This window comes from Colius striatus, chromosome 8 (assembly GCF_028858725.1).
Source record: "Colius striatus isolate bColStr4 chromosome 8, bColStr4.1.hap1, whole genome shotgun sequence".
Classification (NCBI taxonomy): Eukaryota; Metazoa; Chordata; class Aves; order Coliiformes; family Coliidae; genus Colius; species Colius striatus.
The window spans coordinates 30,473,323-30,491,902 of record NC_084766.1 but is presented as its reverse complement, the minus strand read 5'-3'; the positions used below and the strand labels follow the sequence as shown (position 1 = coordinate 30,491,902).

The 18,580-nt window shown below is 51.6% G+C and overlaps 1 protein-coding gene across 3 annotated transcripts; it reads right to left on the bottom strand.

Annotated features, from left to right (window-relative positions):
- Positions 1-4,303: 4,303 nt before the first annotated feature.
- On the bottom strand, positions 4,304-18,178 carry ADRB1 (adrenoceptor beta 1). 3 transcript variants are annotated; one of them, XM_062001137.1, is made up of 5 exons: positions 16,824-18,178; positions 11,453-11,630; positions 8,090-8,197; positions 7,155-7,209; positions 4,371-6,415 (listed from the first exon to the last, which is right to left on the bottom strand). In XM_062001137.1, exons 1-2 carry the CDS (start codon positions 18,099-18,101, stop codon positions 11,595-11,597), a joined length of 1,314 nt encoding a protein of 437 aa, XP_061857121.1. In that variant the 5' UTR covers positions 18,102-18,178; the 3' UTR covers positions 4,371-6,415; positions 7,155-7,209; positions 8,090-8,197; positions 11,453-11,594. The 3 variants fall into 3 exon arrangements, 2 of the variants coding, with proteins under 2 accessions (XP_061857121.1, XP_061857120.1); XR_009819178.1 differs by lacking the exons at positions 11,453-11,630; positions 16,824-18,178 and having other exon boundaries at positions 4,304-6,481; positions 8,090-8,104; XM_062001136.1 differs by lacking the exons at positions 4,371-6,415; positions 7,155-7,209; positions 8,090-8,197; positions 11,453-11,630 and adding an exon at positions 14,994-15,111.
- Positions 18,179-18,580: the final 402 nt, after the last annotated feature.

The window sequence follows — 18,580 nt, the reverse complement described above, 5'->3', positions numbered from 1 at the left end:
ATGCCAACAATTTTAACACACACCAGGCCTCGTGCAATTTTCCTTTCCATTTACAATATTACGTGTTTTATATGATAAAGTTTGAAGTGTGGCCTTTGTGCATGAATGATACAGTTTCCATAATATTTTTTCATATGCAGAGATATTTTGTTTTGCTCTCATGGGGCATGAGTCAACTCCTATTTGAGGCCACTGGAGCCCTTCCAGTGACCTTCCTGGAGCCTGGCTAACTGGGCAGCCGAGGCCTGATGCGTTGTAGGTGCGAGCTAGCACGACCTGCCAAGGCTCAGGGCAGCTCAAAAGAGCAGGTCAATCAAAAGAAGCCTAGATCAGGGAATTGCACCACTCCTCTTGAAGACCCCTAAGCATGCAAGGATGCTTCCCATGAAGACCCTCCAGAGCCTCCCATGCAAGCGTGGGATCTCACACAAATCCAGGCATCTGCCCACCCAGCATGCATTAACTTTATTCCTCCTTCTTAAAGACTTTTGGAAGAGTGATTTCTTTTTTTTGGTAGGAGCAAGTTTCAATGGGAAAATGTCAAGTTCCCCAGTTCAGCAGCATTCTGGCAATTTGCCTCAGGTCAGAAAGGTGCCTCTGCTCTGCAGGGCTGGCGAGGCAGAGAGCACACCCAGCTGGAAAACACAGATGCCAAACAAGCAACAAACAGCTCATGCCCACAATGCTACTCACTGAGCATCCTCACTGTTGATGTGGCCTACTCAATAGCTGTGTTACTGATGGAGAACCAGCGAGAGGGGCTTGTGCCACAACACTCAGCACACAGCCCTTCTGCAGCTGCTCAGAGAGCAGTCAGTGCGGTCAGGAGCTGGCATTGTGGGGAGGGTCAGAGCAGGGAGTCCCTGGGACAGGCCCAGGAGGTGGTAGCCTCTGCCTGTCCCTGCTGGCCACACATTGGCAAGGACTCAGGGTTGCTCTGCAGGAGGTGGGGCTGCAGCCTGGGGCTGTGGGGGCAGCTCCTCCACCACCAGCCCTGCTAAGGAAATGGCACATGATTTGGAAATTAAGCAAATATTTTGTTTATGAAACAGCTCCTAAGAGTTTTAAAAAGACTACTGGTGTTTACACACAAGCCCGAGGGGCTCTAGCACAGTGCATGCTCTGTTGTGCCAACTTGTGCACCTGCATGAGAGGGTTTTTTTAATCCGTATGAAACGAAGGAGACAAAACACTGACTGAGACTAATCAGCCCAGTCTTGCTGCTTTCACTAGGGCAACATTTTTGCTAATGGAGCTGTAGAGTGCTATGGAAATAACCTCTCCAAAGAGTCTCTGCTCGTGTCTTAAGTTAAAGCTGGTGAAAAGCAGGGAGTGGAGCTGTGAGGGAGATGTCAAGGGCAGGCTGCATGTAGAGCACTGCTCTGGGGGTGATCAAGTGCTCCCCAGGAAGAGGGGACATCTTGGAAGGAGTCCAAGCCTGGCACCCAGGAAGAAGGGACACTTTGGAGGGAGTCCAAGCCTTGCAGCTGAGAAGAAGGGACACCTTGGAGGGAGTCTAAGCCTTGCAGCCTGGCAGCACAGGAAGGGGAAAGCAGCTCAGCTAAAGCCCCCTCGATCCCCTCTCAGCCAAAGAGGAGACTTAGCCAAAGAAGAATGAAGTTGAAACACATTTCCTTGTGCTTTGCAAAACTACCAGAATCACCACATGTGCTTTTCACTGTTTTGGTTTTCTATACCAGGAAGTTTCTGGATCCTTCGTAGCAACATGAGTTCTCTTCTCTGCAGTATCACTTGCAGAGGTCCTGCCTAGATCGTGTTTGCTCGTAGAGTAACACCAGGATCTGGTCCATAAAAGGTTATTGACCTGGGAAGAGAGAGTTTCTAGAATTTAAGGGCTGGGCAACTTCTTGGAAACTGCCTTATCAGCATGGCTACAAGCTGGAGCTTTAACAACCTTCCCTGAGCTGCACGTCTCTAGGTCCCGTTCCTGTATTCGTCTCTGCACACATATGATTACTTTGCAGTTTGTTTTTTTAAACAGTTTTGCGCCAAGATTGCCACAAACCCATGAAGCCAAGCTTGATTGCTTTGCTGTTACTGAAGGTACATGTCAGCTAAGTCTCAAAGCAAACCAGCAAAGGGCAGCAGATGGCTGTGCACAGAGGCTGTGTAAAGGCTGGTGCCACTGAACCTTACATGTCCTCCTTTGCTGGTGGAGAAGGGAATTGCTGGAGGGGTTCAGGGCTTGTTATCAGCAGAAGAAAAAAGGTGGTAACATAGAAAGAGAGAGACATTGACTTTGCACAGCAGGAAGTGTCACCAGGGTGCAGGCTGGTGTCCAAGAGCGGTGGAGGAGGACTGGGAGGGAAAGGATGAGTGCAGCACTCTGGGAGTTTAAAACAAAACCTGACTGTATGTTGAAGTCTGCTGGAGGCATGAGCTAGTGCTTATACAGGGAGGGACTAGCTCTGAAGTTTCACAAGAGTCAGGAGGGGCTGGTTCACTAAACCCCGAGGGGCTCAAGCCATATGCTCCAAGTGTTCTCTGCAGAGCAGATCTGGCAACCCAGCCCCTTGCCCCCTCCCAGCTCCTGTGCTTTGTCCCAGCCCAGGTTTTGAGGCGATGCTGCACAGCAAGCAGTCTCCATCCTGCCCACTGCTCACCCTGGGAAGGCTGCTCAGCAAACAAACCTCCAAGGAATAGGCCAGGGATACACAGCACCAGTAACCTCACCTCCTGAATCACTGCTGTGATAATCCTATTTGCTCAGTCTTAGTGACTGAAAAGAACCATAACCAAGAAAAACAGCAGGATTATCCCCCAGCACCTGTTCTCACTGAATGGATTATCATGGCTGGCTGCACCAGATGACATCCTCAAGGTATCACCATGCAAGCAGCCTGAGCCACATGGCAACCCATCAGAGGAAGACCTCTCTCCCCTTCTGCATGCCCCTTTCCCAGGTATTTTCAGCACAGCAGCTGGAAGCTCCTTGCAGACAGAGGCCAGTCCAAGTGTGAGAGTTTGCATCTCTCCAGCACATGGAATTTCTCTTCAAATGGCATAATCTCTGGTTAGATGAACAGCGAAGTGGTGTGAGAAGTATGTGCTGTGAGCTGTGGGCCTCAGAAGACAGCAGCTCTAAAGCACTTTGAAACAAGTTAGTTTTCCTGCTTGTCATTCCTTGTATTTCTGTCACTCAAGCACAGGATCTGACCCACTCACCTCTCAACATTCAGGGTCTCTGTTGTCCTGCATCCATTCCAAGCCCCTGCTAAGGCAGGTTCCCCTCAATCAGAGGGCAGAGGAACACATCCAGGTGTGTTTGGGAACCTCCAGAGAAGGAGACTCCACACCTTCCCTGGGCAGCCTGTGCCAGGGCTCCCTCACCTCAACAGGAAAGAAGTTTCTCCTGTTCAAGTGGAGCTTTGTGTGCTCCAGCTTGTGCCTGTTACCCCCTGTCCTGCCACTGGGCACTACAGAAAGCAGACTGGTCCCATCCTCCTGACCCCTGTCCATTAGGTATTTATCAGCATTGATGAGATCCCCCCTCAGTCTCCTCCCGGCTAAACAGCCCCAGGTCCTGCAGCCTTTTCTCATCAGAGAGATGCTCCAGTCCCCTGATCATCTTGGTGACCCTGTGCTGGACTCTCTCCAGCAGTTCCCTGTCCCTCTTGAGCTGAGGAGCCCAGACCTGGACACAGGACTCCAGATGAGGCCTCACCAGGGCAGAGTAGAGAGGGAGCAGAACCTCCCTTGACCTGCTGGCCACACTCTTCTTGATGCATCCCAGAGTGCCATTGGCCTTCTTGGCCATGAGGGCTCATGTTCAGTTTGCTGCCCATCAGGACTCCCAGGTCCCTCTCTGTAGCCTGCTCTCCAGCAGGTCACCCCTGTACTGGTGCAGGCTGGGGAGCCCAAAAGCTGAGGAGGCTGGAATCTGGGAAGTCTGGAGCCAAGGAACAGGCCCCTCTGGTCCTGGGCAGTTGCACAGACACGTGATTCCCTGAAGCAATGCTGATATACTGCTGTCATCACACTGTAGGGGTGTCACACAGGCCTGGGAGCTCAGGCTGTGACCAGACACTTTTGCTCCCATTATGCCAGTACCAGATCAAGTGTGTTGAGCCCCTTCAAGACAGGGTGTCTTCCAGCAGTGGTAATTGTTCTTCCCCCCACAGAGCTGGAAGGAAGATGCAGTTCCCTTAATGGTGTAAGAGGTGCTGTGACAGCCTCAAGGCCTTGAGCTGATGCTTCTCCCCATCATTCTTCTCAAGAGCATCCTCCCACCCCTTAAGCAGAGCCCTTGGTGAGCGAATTACTGCAGCCACAGATATATTTTTCTATTATGGAATGTAACATTAAGCTAAACACTGGAACATGGAGACAAACAATGCAAAAAAATGAGGGGAATAATCCTTAGCTTGTAATGATCTTTGCAAAACAGTGTCAAAATCTGGTTTTATTGGAACAAAAATGTATTTATCATATCTGTCAACACTGGAAAACTATGTTTAAATTAAAAGTTTATTTTAAACCCTGAAGATGACCCATCAATGATTTGGTATTTATAAATAGCCTATCTTACACTACAGTATAAAAAGGACATTTATCCTCTTGCTATTGAGTCCAATTCATTGTTATACTAGAGATGGGAATTAGTTTTACCCTTCTGACTGTCAAAACAGAGAGAAAAATTAAAACCACAGGGAGGAGAGCAACAACAGCCCACAGGCCATTGTTTTCTCTGCAAAGGACTGTAGGAAAGTGGTCCCCATAGGAACAGGCCACCCCAGTGCCAAAGGTTGTCTAGGTCTGGGCCAAGACTAGGCAGTTCTGAGCAGCAGAGACCTCTCATCCCCACCCTTGCACATAGGATTTCGACCTCTCACGTGCTTAAAAGCTGTTCTCAAGCCCTGAGCCAGCCAGGTCTCCATTTAAAGTCGTTTACACTGTGGATGGGTGGCTCTTTCCAAAGTCTGCACCCTGTTGTTTTTGGCCATGGCTTTGACAGGACGGCAGGACTGCAGACGACTGCTTGTGCCAGCTCAGCTTCAAAGCAAGAAACGTCCTGTGGCCCCGGTACCAAGCACTGCAAAGGCTCTTCTGACAAGGCTGAATAGTCTATTGTATAAAGTGGGCATAAAGTAACTGTGCAGCTGTGTTACCCAGACAGGAACCTCCATGGGGCTGCTGATGCTGGTGTCTGACCTCGACCTCCCTCCTGCATCCCTGTGGCTCATGTGCTCAGCTCCCAAAGGGTAGAGCCCACCTGGGTTTTTCGGGGTACTATCTGAGATCTGGTGGGTAATGTCCAGGAAGGGGAGATGGGAGGTGGTGGGCAGAGCTGAGCCCTGGCTGGTGGGAGGCTCCAAGCAGCAGCAGCCAGGAGCCAAACAGTGACATGGGGAGATAAGGCTGTTGATGGATGGACCTCAGAAGGTTTGAAGGTTTTTGTTCTGTTTGGATAAGCGGTCAAATATTCACACAGATAAGCCTGAGAAATGCATCTGATCTGAAGCCCTTTGTAGCTTAAAAAGCAGGGCTGGAAATAGAACAAGAGAATTCCTCTGGGCCTTTGGTAGTTCCTGGGCTTTCCTTCACCAGCACCAGGCTGTGCAGACCTCCCCATGTGAGCAAACCAAGAGTCAGGACAGCTCAAACAGACAGACCCTCCCTAAGCCTTGGGTATTCAACTGTGTCAAGGTACCAACCTCACTCACAGCCTGGGGGACAGGGCAGATGGTCCTTTGCTTGGTCACTCTCTGCACTTTGTCACCTTGAACCACACTGCTGCTATGAGGGGCTTAAAACATTGTTAAGGAAACACCCTCCCTAACATTTATATACATCTTATCTGTTGGCATGGAGTTGATGTGCCTGGTGCCTCTTCACCAGCAGACATACCCACACTGAGCACCTCATTGCGTGCAAAGACCTGCCATAACCTGCTGATGAACGGTTGCTGGTGGCAAGAGCAGATGATCTTAGACTCCTGCCCTCCTCGTGCTCCACACTCAGATCCAGGGGAGGGCTGCAGGCAGCACCAAAGATGGGCAGCAATTATCATGCAACTTTAAACTGCAGTGCTTGAGTGGAGTGCTTTTGGAGAGTGCATCACTTCCTTGGAAATGAATTATAACATTATACTTTACTCCAGCAAGTTTCCTTGTACCATAAGTTGTTTAAACAGTTTCTCATTATGTGTTTCCCATTTGGACAAAAAAGAAAAAGCCCCAACCCAAAACAGATCAGAAAACCTGAGGCACCAAGGCTGGTAGGAAAAAGGAAATCCTGCTCTGACCACTGGAGCAGGCAGCAAGCAGCTCCCTGGCGCTGGGCAGGCGCTGGCAGACCCCAGGAGGGCGCAGGGCAGGGAGGGGCAGGCAGGAGCAGCAGCAACTTCTGGCCCTGCTGAAAGTCTTCGGGAGACACAACCACCTTTCAGGTTCAGCTTTGAACAAACAGGAGTCCCAATCAGTTAAGCAGGGTTTCTGTCTGAGCATCCTCTTGCTCTGGGCTGCCTTAGGGAGGGCCAAGAACCGAGGGCAGAGCAGTTGAGGGCTTGCAACAAGCAAAGGAGCTCATCCCATCCAGGGTCAACTCATGGTTTCCCCTTCCCCCTGTCCCTCCCTGGGCTTCCTGACTTGCTATTTAGATCTTTGCCCTGATGAGTGCCCCCCTCCCTCTCCACTCCTTAGCTTTAACCTCTTCCTTGCCAAGCAGCCTTTGGAGTTTACATGAGAAAGTTGTTTATGTCATAGAGCTTTGTGACAGTTTCCTCCTACACCACCTCCCTTCCTTCCCCAATAAAAAGCCCTTGGTGAGCTTGGCAGAGCCTGTAAACAAAGGAGGCGTTTGGAGACCCAACCAGTTTTTGGTGAACTCAGTGGGGAAAGAATGTTTCTCTTGAAGGATGTTAAAGCCTGAGCTCATAATAGAAGGAAACTAGTGTCCACCCTAAGTAAGGAATTCCCCCCTTAGAGCTACCTAGCATAGAACACAGCTGTCCCCACGGCAGGCCACAAGTCATCGCTGGACGTAGGGGATTAACCCCACGTGTCTTCCTCATCGAGCAGGACGGCGTCAGTGGGAGTAAACCAATGTGTTTGCCAAGCTCCAAATACTTGAAGCTGTGACAAGTGAGCAGGGAAAGGAGGGCACACAAAAAGGCAGCAGTGTTTTGAACTCACCTAGACTGATGAACAGAAGCAGAAGGCAATGAAAATCCATTAGCCTGACTGTTCCCTGCAGAGGAAAAACAGGCACACAAAATCCAATTCATTATTCTCTTTCTTATTTAATGCTAAGAAAGTCATTGAACTTTACTACTTGATCTATCCATTTTCTTTAGTAGTAGGGCTGCAGGAAATCTCTCTCTTCTCAAAGGGGGTTTCGAGTTTCTCACTGATATCATGTAAAAAACACTTGGAATGTATGAGCAAAAAATAACTGCATTTCAAAGGGAGCTCAAGCCATGCAGATAATGGTAATTTTTCTCTTGTGAAGCAGGGAACCAAAGAGTGGAGGTCCCTGGGAGCTCAGAGCACCATTGTTCTTCTTCCAGGCCCTTATCTGGAGACAGGGCCCTTGGATAGACTCTGCTGAACGGATTATCTGCTCAGAGTGCTAATGGCCTGCAGTTGACAACATCAACCCTTTCATTTATGAGGTGCCTCATAGTGTAAAGGCAAAGAAACCCCCAAGCCCAAGCACATCCACAGCCATTACAAAGCGTCTGATCAAAGCCCAGCCTGCTCCCCAGCACAACTTTCTCAATTATGGCTATGTAGAAATGTTCCACCTTCCTAAAAGGCACCTTTAGCACATTTAGTACAGCAATGGCAGCGTTATATAACCATAAATATATGAATGGAAACTATCCAGCGCTGAAAGGATTCCAGCCTGTTATCACTGCATTCTGTGCTCCCACACAGGCATCAGAGCAGTTAGACATCATCCACCAGCAGATATGCATGATGGGGGTTACTCATAAGTCACTAACAGCTCAGTGGTACCCGCCAGTGTCGGGACCCATGCAAAGACATTGGGCAAAGAGAGCTGCCCGTGGCTTGTTGCCATGTCACCCTCTTGAAGCTGGGGACAGCTTAGTGCTGTCACTTGGTACCTGAGCTGCTGGTCCAGGTCTCTGCCAAAAGTTCAGGAGTCCATCCCATCCTCTCCAGCACGGTCCGGCTACACAGTGGATAATCAGGGCTTAAACCCTGTCTCAATCCTATCACACAAATAATTGTAGAAAACTGATTTATTTGTCACTTTTCACATGCAATAAGCAGCTTAATGGATTAGTCATTAAGCTTCTGAATACAATATTTAGCGTGGCCCCTGAAGGGACTGAAGGTTTAGGTGGTGAGTCCTGCTTTTCCAACACAGGTCAGGCAAAACGACAGGCCAGGGGGTGCTGGTCTGGGACTCGGCTCCTGCAGCATCACCGCTGGGCATGAGGCTTCTGATCACAGCGATGGAGCCACATCAGGGCTGCTGCTAAACAGGATCCCAGCCCCGTTGCTCTGCATGTTCCCATGCCCCTCTGCCATTACCCATGTTTGTGCCACCTATGTGAAGCAAACTGAAGCAAATGTGCTCTGAAAGGGCTGGTGTTCAGCCAGAGGAGCCCACTGCCCACAGGGCTGCACAGGCAGCAGAGCCAGTCCACCCTGTGGGGCATGAGAAGGAGGGCAGAGAGTGGGCACCAGCCTCAGCTTGGATGGGCTGATGCTGAGAAACACAGACTAGCTGGGAACCACCTGGCAGTGAATCAGGGACAAAGCTTCTCCCGTGGATGCTCTTGAGGTGGTTCAGAGCAGTGTTACAATAGCCATTGTCACTGGCAATTACCGCAGCAACACCTGCCTTGCACTGAATATTGCACAAAAGCTCCCAAAAGCCAGAGGATTTGAGGTGAGCTGACCTGTGAGCAGATCAGATGCTCCTGTGTCAGGATCTGGGACTCTGGCACAGCCTGGGCACACTGGTGGTATGCCTGAACTGTTTGGTAATGGGAACCTCCTGGGTGACTGGTGATGCTTTGTTCAGCTCCTGTGGTCCTGCCCCAAGGGTCACTGCCTGCCAGGGAACACATCCCACATCCTGCTTCATGCTGTAAGTGAGCTCATTGAGATTTGCTTTGAGGGCTCCCAAGCGAGTATTTAGGGGGAAAGTGACAAACAAAACACCCCTTGCTGCAGGCAGGCTCTGCCAGAGAGCTGTTAAACAATGGGAGCTCCCAGTTTACCTGCTCCAGTCCAAGAGGAAGCACTCCTCCCTCTGCAGCACAATGGTGAGTCAGCAAGCCCCAAGGAGGGACCAGGCTGGCACACACCTTTGTGTCGTAGGACACCTCTGGGTTCCCCTCTGCTGCTCAGGAGGGTGGCTGGGGGCACTGGGAACCGTCTCTGGGGGTGGAGAGCACTTACCCAACACAGGCACAGGGTACCCGTGGTCTCCAGTGCCAGGACTTGTGGGGACAGACATAAACTGCAACACAAAGTTCCACTTAAATAAGGAAAAACTTCTTTCCTGTAAGGGTGATGGAGCCCTGTCACAGGCTGCTAAAGAAGGTTGTGGGGTCTTGTTCTCTGAAGGTTTCCAAACCCTGTGCCCCCTGACTGAGGTGAACCTGCTTTAGCGGGGGGTTTGGCTGGATGATCTCTTAGGGGTCCCTTCCAATCCCTACCATTCTATGACTCTATGATCTCACTGGACCAGTCAATGAGGAGCTCTTTATCTGTATGTGGAAACTTTAACTCACAAAGCTCTTCTCTCTTCCTCACTAGGAAATCCTGCCAGGGGCTTGTCTCAATTCCTTCTTCTTAACGAGTGCTCTTTAACTTTTGGCCACAAAACACTGTTTACATTTTACCACCTGGCAAACCTTTTGTCATGAGCTGCTGCGTTGTGGCTGTGGTTTATCCTTACAGTGACAGGGTATTCTGCAGTCCCACTTTGAGGGAGGGAAGCTGAGGGGGCTGCAGCACTCACCTGGTCCTGCAAAGTGACTTCTTGGTAGCTGAAGTATTTATACACCTAGCAGCTGCTGGGATTTTGAGCTCTTCGGCGGCTCTGATTGTCCCTTTGGTGTATATACTTAAATTTGCCTCTCAAAGCATTGTGCCCATCAGCTTAAGATCTATTATCAAAATAATTTTGGTAGGAAGAAGTCTAAATATCATGGCTTTGGGAGAGAGACTGGGCCAGGCATGCAAAGGTACATCACTGCCTAGAGATGCACAACAGTGGCTAATGCCTGCAGCACTGAACAAGTAGCAAATCCTCATTTAATCTCATTAAGGACAACAGGATTCGGTGCATTACACAGGATCAGAAGGGAAAGACACATCATTACGTCTGAGATGTGCTGCTAGCCATGGCAATGGCAATGGCAAAAGTCTGGGTAAGCTTCTGTTTTCTCTTGCAGATGGAATTAGCCTGAGCATCAATCCTGGAAGGAATGGCTACGACCAAACCCAACCATTGCCTGGCATCCAGCACCAATCACATCTGGATGTAGACTACTGACAGGGCACAGCTGAAAGAAAACCCCAAACCTATGAGTTCAGCAGGAAGGAAGGCAGAATGGCACCTTGTGAAGTGAACATGCATACCAAGCTGCCAGCTTTTGTGCACCGGGAAGCTGATGGACAGTTTATATAACAAACCCAAACACTCTTCCATTTCCAGCACAGTGGGGCTGATTCTGTTGCTGGTGTTGCAGGATGGAGTGGTGACATTTAGGGATGTTTGGGGCCAGTGGTGGCATGGGCACAGAATCACAGAATGATAGAATGGTGGGGGTTGGAGGGGACCTATAGAGATCATCCAGTCCAACTCCCTGCTAAAGCAGGTTCCCCTCAATCAGGGGGCACAGGAACCTGTCCAAGTGGGTTTGGAAACCTCCAGAGAAGGAGACTCCACACCCTCCCTGGGCAGCCTGTGCCAGGGCTCCCTCACCCTCACAGCAAAGAAGTTTCTCCTCCAGTTCAAGTGGAGCTTCCTGTGTTCCAGCTTGTGCCTGTTACCCCTTGTCCTGCCACTGGGCACTACAGAGAAAAGACTGGTCCCATCCTCCTGACACCTGCCCTTTGGGCATTTATCAGCACTGATGGGGTCCCTCCTCAGTTTTCTCCATGCTAAACAGCCTCAGGTCTCTCAGCCTGTTCTCATCAGAGAGATGTTCCAGTTCCCTGATCATCTTGATAGCCCTGTAATGGAAAGTGTCCTACCTCTCACGCTTAGCCTGCATTTCTATTGTGCATCTGCCTGGCACATCCCTACTCAACCCAGTTAGACTTCACCGGTAAGAGGCAACACCTACAGCATGGCCAAAGACGCCCTATTTTTTTGCTGTTTGCAGTGACAATCCCGGGTTTGCTTGCCAGCATCACCTTTTTATTTTATCCTTTTCCCATTTCAGTCACTTTTCAAGCACAGTTTGACAGCCTGAAGTTACTGAACTGCACAAATGAATCACCTGCTGTTCCCGGTGCTGCTCCTCGTGGCCAGGCAGGTGGACAAACCTCTCCAATCAAAAGCAGATCGATTCCTTCTGCGAGACGATCGTCACAAGTATCGTTGATCTTCATGTTATACAGAATTGTCTACATAAAGACTCCTTACTTCCTCCTGAGGCCCTCAGAATCTGGCAGGCTCTGAAAGGGAGTCAGTGGTGCATAGGGTAATGCTCCTGGGGGACAGTGTGCTTAGTGCTATTGCAGGAGATCACATTAGTGGTTTTGACATGATCAAACAGAAAGTTCCAGCTGAACAATGAGGTTTTTTAGGACAAAAAGCAAAATGCTAAGAAGGTGTGTACATCTCTGTGAATTTGCTTCATTTCACTCCTTGATGTGGCGGTAACAGAACTATTTTTAGGTCTAATCCTTCAAACAGAACATGACTTCTCCTTTCTGATTAGTACAAAGCTGGCTGCTAGTCAAAGGATAATTATTTCCCAACACATCACCTAACACACACCAGCAAACAAAACACTCATTATTTGAGCCATCCCACATTAACTGTTGTTTAGCAGTTACCATTTTCTTGACAGATTTGAATAGGACTAATCGCTCCAGAGGTCACTTACTGCTGGTAACAATGCTTTTCTGGAGATAGCCTCCCCTGTAAGATTAGATTATCAGGTCAAATTCTGCTCCCAGTGGCAATGATGCCTGACCCCGTTTGGCCTCGAGAAAGTCTGCTCTGTCAGTTCATAGCTGCACAATTTCCAGCCCCGCAGCTGATCTATTACATAAAGGAAGTCAGAGCACTCCACCGGACGGGAAATCACAATAAATTAGGAAAGCGTGCAGCACAAGGAACGTCTGCAAAATAGCCACTTAAAAGTTATTAATAAAACCTCGGCTTTGGATAGGGTTTAGGGTAAAAAAACCAACCCACCAGCAGCCCACTGATAAAGTCGTTATCCTTATTCTTGGAAACACGTGCGGCCCCAAAAGGGAAAGCAGCGTTTGCAGCAGCCCCGGTGTGAGCTGCATCCCAAGCACATGCCCGGCGCTGGCCAACGCTGCCTTGTGCTGTGGCCATGGGTGGCATCACAACTCCAGCCACGTTTTTTGCACCTAGTTTCATTTGTTCATGGGGTACTGCTCAGAGCTCCAGGCAGCTGGTGGGGAGGGTTGTGGTGTCATAGCACAGTGGGTGCTTTCGCACAGCCCTCATGGGTGGGGAGGTCCTTCTGCAGGCACTTCCACAGCCCTCTGTGTGACTGAAACATCCATAACCTCCCTGAACACACAGAACACATTCTGCCAGGCTTTCTGCCTGATATATTCCCATTTAAGCACGTGGAGAGATGCAGCCTTCTTCTCAGAACTGCTGAGCAAACACAGCTTAGCGTGCGGCCGGCGCCTGTGAGAACTGGGAGTCCTGCATGTGGAAGTCTCGGGCACCCTCGCCAAATAATTCTGGTCCTGGCAGACACAGGACATTCTCTGCGAGTGGATTTCTGCTCTACCTGTGTGTCCCTTCCCCGCAGGCCTGCAGCTCTCTGCTGCTACTTTCCTGCCCACGTACGTGTGCAGCCGCATGCCTACCACCTATACTTTCTGACTTGCAGCTCCAATTGCTAATCCATGTCTGGTTTTCGTCAGAAAAAAATCTCCATCGTGAGTGTTTGACTCATTGCCTCGGGAGTATTTGAGCTGCCCCATAACACTTTTCAGAGTATCCTCCTTCTCTGCAGAGAACAGCCTGTTCTGAGCGTGATCCACGGCAGGCCGCTCACCAGCAGCCTCCCCTTCCTCGCACACGTGCATCCCATATGTCCTGCTCTATCCACACCGTGGCTGTTCCTCTGTCCTTTTTACACCGTGCAAGACAGACTGGCACCCACCATCCCTGCTGCCAGGTGAATTATCTCAGCTGTCTACAAAGGGACTCGACGTGCCAGCCTACAGCAGGTCCTTGACTGGCCAAAGCTCAACAGCAGACAAATCCTGACCACTTTGCTCACATGGCTGGCCCTACTGAGGCCAATGGGCAAAACGCACCCTGCCTTTCACCTTCTCAGTGCCATTACACTTGTCCAAGGGAAGCATCACCCAGCACAGCTATTCAGCAGGAGAAGCTGTGCAAGTTCTGGCTCTAAATGTCCCACCTAAGTTGCACCCTGCTGAGTCAAAACTTTTTGAAGTCTAAGGACACCGGATGGTTAAAATCAACTGTGTGAACTGATTAATGAGACAAAAAGATGAGTCTGTGAGACTGTCCCAGCCCATGCAGTAGGCACCATGCTTCCCAGGGATCCAGCTCCCTGCTTAGGACAAGGGCTCAACAGTCACCTCAGCTCTCAGCCAGGCGCTGGGGCCGGATCCTGCCCTGGCTCCAGGACGAGGGCAGCGCTGCCTCCTCATCCCATCCCCACCCCAACACACGCAGCCAACGTCCTGCCACAGTCGCCAGCATCAGACGTGGCCATCCCGTGCACCCTTTTGGTCCCACTGCCTTTGCTGGGATCACAGAGAAAAACAGATTAACCAAAAAAAATGATAACAATTTAGTAGCACAGCCTGCTTCACTCAGCACCTGATCTGAGGACACCCCGGCATCTTAAGGAGCCCATGTCACTATTATCAAGGGAGACACCATTAACTGCAGCTCACATCAAACCCCAGCAACATCCATGGAAAAGCATTATTTGCTTCCTTGGTCCCTTTATGTTGTCCTTGCATTATTAGACTTCTCTCCCCCCACTCCATAAATGCATCATTAGAAACTGCACAGGACAAATTCTTTCCTTTTTAAAACAAAACAAAAAAAAGCCCTGAACAAATGGTTTCCAAAACAATCCTTTGGTCACCACCCCAAAGAACTCACTTTTGGAAACTCTTCTCAGGAGCTGATTTCTGATTTAACTATCCTTCTGAGTTTAATAAAGCTAAAAATGGCTTCACTTTTACTCTGCACTGCCTTTCTGTCGCTCTGTCTGCCATGTATTCATTGCAGTACTGAAAGACTTTATGAAACCAGAAGGATACGGCGTACCTTCATAAAGCAATAAAGGAAGGCAATCTTTTGGAGTGGGGACGCAGACCTGCAGCCCTCCTGTTCACAGCACCTCCTTACTTACATCAGTCCATGATACAACATCCAGTTATCACAACCCAGCCCCCAAGGAATATGTGCCCAGGCTGAAGCCACACTGCACGTGACCGTGAGCTTTATGATCTACAAACCAGTTAGATTTATTTCGCCCGGTGACACAGAAGAGGTTTCAGCCGTGTTTAAGTGTGTCCCAGAGTCCTATCTCACTCCACTTTTGCCTCAGACATTCCCTCAGGGCTCAGCACTTTTTTTATAGGAAGAGGGAAGCAAAGCGTGGACTCCGACCGGCTCCCCGGCTGCCATCTCCCCTCACAGGGCACGAGCCTGCCCCAGCTGCTCTTTTGGGGTCTCCCCTGACCTCGATGCTCACCGGGACCCAGTCCTGCCACACCACCTGCATGGCTCGGGCAGGATCAGGCCCACTGTCAGCACGAGATGGACTTACTTGTGGGGTGGTGTGTGCTGAGCACAGAGATGTCTTTCTACTCGAGATCATTTCTAGCTTTGAAATTAAACATCCTCTGTAATCTGAAATAGTCTGATCTCCCGACTCCCAGCCATGTACTCCTAACAAAACAAAACAAAAAAGGAAGATACTCCAGAAAGGGACAGTTACAGAAAGTGAGTGTATTCATTATCAGAGTGGAAACACCTTGCCTTTAGCCATTAATTTTAAGGGAAGTCAGCAGAGCTCGGTGCGACAGGAACACAACCTTATTGGGTTTCAAACACGTTTTTTACAACGCTGTGTCAGGAAAAGCCATTAGATAGAGTTGTATTGGTAATCTGAGCCATCTCTTGGAGAAAAACAAATGCTGTTCTTCCCATTATAGGTAAGTATTGTTTCAAAACCTATAGAGACACGCTTGCTTGTGCTGCAATGGTATTTATTGCACATAGACCAATTACTTACACAGTAGTAAATTGCACCAGAGTATAAATATGTTATAAAACACACACAGAGAGGAAAATGGAAATGACACACAAGTGCTAAAATAACAGCAGATTCACGTGGGCATTTGGAACTTAAAAATAATCAAAGTCTCTTAAGACAGTTTAATTTATAATACGGATATATTTACAGTACCTTCATAAAATAATATCTTTTAAAAGTCACTCTCTCAGTAAAGCTGTAACAGATCAGACAAAACCAGGAATCGGGTTCAGGGTCGGTGGTATTCAAACCTCCATTTCATTTTCAATTTGTGTGTGTGTACGTGTGTGCAAGTAACATCTTCAAATAACTTTACAACTCTTAACACTGTGCAAAAAAAAAACCCCATCAGCTTTGTTGCCATCCTTTCTAAAAATGTGCAGTAAATTTCTGTCACCTCTGGGATTTCTTTTCCCCCCCCCGTTCATCTGTAATTGCAATGAACAAGCTGCAGAAGGCTCCTCACTCCCCCCCTCCCCTTTTCATAAAATACTATTAGTGGTATGTAAATATGCTGTTTAATATAAACACGGTCTGTTTATTCCCCTGTACAATATGCACAGTTTGAGGTAGAAGTTTCTCAGGCTGACTGCTATTGTCTGGCCGAAGGAGATAAGCACAAGAACTCTCACTGCTTGCCGATGCAGGGGGAAAAAGCACACGGGTGTGCTTTGGGTTTTTTGTTACCCCCCTTACAAAATATACCTGTGCTCTTCATTACTCATGACTTTTTCTCCACCCCTACTCTGCGGAAGAGGGGAGCACTGCTACTCCGAGCTCAAAACCCATCCTGCCCACGGCTACGGGCTCTGCTTCTGGAGCACCTGCAGCACGGAGCCCGCGCCTCCGCGAAACACCCGGTGCTGTGGCTGGGGGAACGGAACCCGGGCTGCCCGACAGCCCCGGCGGAGCCGGAGCGGGGAGCCGGGACCCCGCTGCCGCTGAACTCAGCGGCCAAAGGCACCTCCGTGCTCAGGTTCAACCACCGGCACGGCGCCGGGACGAAGTCACCCGAGCGGAGGGCGCTGCTGCCACAGCCCCTTCCGAAAGCGCTTCTCAACGCGAGCTGGCTATCTTTGGGACGGGCTGTTTGTTTTCTTTGTTCTCCGGTCAGCGGGTTTCCTGTTCGCTGCAGTTTCGGATGAGGTATGTCTTACACGAGTTCACCTGCTTTTATTCCTAAGTAAACACCCGCTCCCAGCCCGCTAAGGCAGGGATCAGTTTTGCTTGGCATCAGCCTCACCGGCGGGCAGCTGCCGGGGATCTCTCAGCTCCCGTGTGCTCCCTGCCCGCCTCTCTCCCTGCCCCGGGTCGGACGCGGCCCCCCGTGCCCCCGCCCCTATACCTTGGACTCCGAATCGGACGTTTTGCTATTTCTCTCCTCCAGGCTGGACTCGCTGCCGCCCCGCGTGCCCCCGTTGCAGTCGGACCAGGTCCCGGCCAGGCTGCGCTCGGGGGAGCCCACGGTGCTGATGAAGCCCCCGGGCAGGTGGGCCAGCTCGCCGCCGCCGTGCAGCCGCCGGTTGGCTTTCCGCGGGCAGCACAGCAGCCTCTTGAAGGCCTTACGGAAGTCGGGGCTGCGGCAGTAGATGATGGGGTTGAAAGCGGAGTTGGCGTAGCCCAGCCAGTTGAAGAAAACGAAGAGCCAGTCCGGCACCAGGTCCCTGTTGAAGACGTTGACGATGTTTACCAGGAAAAAAGGGAGCCAACAGAGGGTGAACACCCCCATGATGATGCCCAAAGTCTTGAGGGCTTTCTGCTCCTTCATGGCCATGATGCGGGAGGTCTTCCGCTTGCTGGCCCGGCCGTTGCCGAGGATGGGCTGGTGGTGAGGGTGAGGGGGCGGCTGCGGCTGCTCGTGGCTGCCATAGAACCGGCCCTCGCACCTGTCGATCTTCCTGATCTGCTCCTTGGCCTCTCTGTACACTCGGATGTACACAAAGATCATGATGAGAAGGGGGATGTAGAAAGAAATGATGGAGGAGGCGATGGCGTAAGCCCTGTTGGTGACAAAGTCGCAGCAGCCCGGGTCCTGGTAGCACTCCAGCGCCTGGGGGTCCTCATCCCGCCACCAGTGCATCATGATGGGCAGGAAGGAGACCAGGGCGGAGATGGCCCAGACGGTGCAGATGATGCCCTTGGCCCGACCCTTGGTCATGAGGCTCTGGTAGCGGAAAGGCGAGGTGATGGCCAGGTAGCGGTCGATGGCGATGACGCACAAGGTCTCGATACTGGCCGTCACGCAGAGCACGTCCAGGGAGGTCCAGCACTCGCAGAGGAAGGATCCCCAGAGCCAGGTGCCCCGCACTACCAGCGTGGCCCCGAAGGGCACCACCAGCAGCCCCATCACCAGGTCCGCGCAGGCCAGCGAGGTGATGAAGAGATTGGTGAGGGTCTGCAGCCGCTGCGTCCTCCCGATAGCCGCGATCACCAGGACGTTGCCGGCCACGATCAGCACCACCACCAAAACCATCAACAGGCTCATCCCCACCGCCCACTCCTGCGACAGCAGCTCGCCGGTCACCTGTCTGCTCCCGCCCGACGCCGCCGCCGTCACCCCGCCGCTGGCGACGGAGCGGTTCTGGGGGCCGCAGTCCTCGGGTGGCAGCCACCCATCGCCCATGGCTCTGCGGGGCGGCCGCGGGCAGGAAGGCGGCCCCGCCGCTACCGCCGCTGCCGCCGCCGCCGCCGCCCCGGAGCTGCCGCATGGCCCCGCGCCGCGCCGCCGCCCGCCCCGCCCCGCAACGCGTCACGGCCCGCAGCCGCCAATCCGCACCGCGGGGGCGGGACAGCCGCTGCCGCCCGGCCCGCCCCGCGGCCGCTGCCCGCCCGGTAGCCGATGCCCACCCCGCAGCCCCTGCCCGCCCCGCAGCCCCTGCCCGCCCCGCAGCCCCTGTCCGCCCCGCAGCCCCTGTCTGCCCTGCAGCCCCTGTCCGCCCCGGAGCCTCTGCCCGCTCAGAAGTCCCTGCTGCCCCGCAGCCCCTGTCCGCCCCGCAGCCGCTGCCCGCCCGCCGTGAGACAGCCCCTGCCCCGAGGGAAGGGGCGGTTTGCGGGCAGCGGCCGCGGGGTGCGGGGGCCAGGGGCGCCGGTGCTTCCTGGACT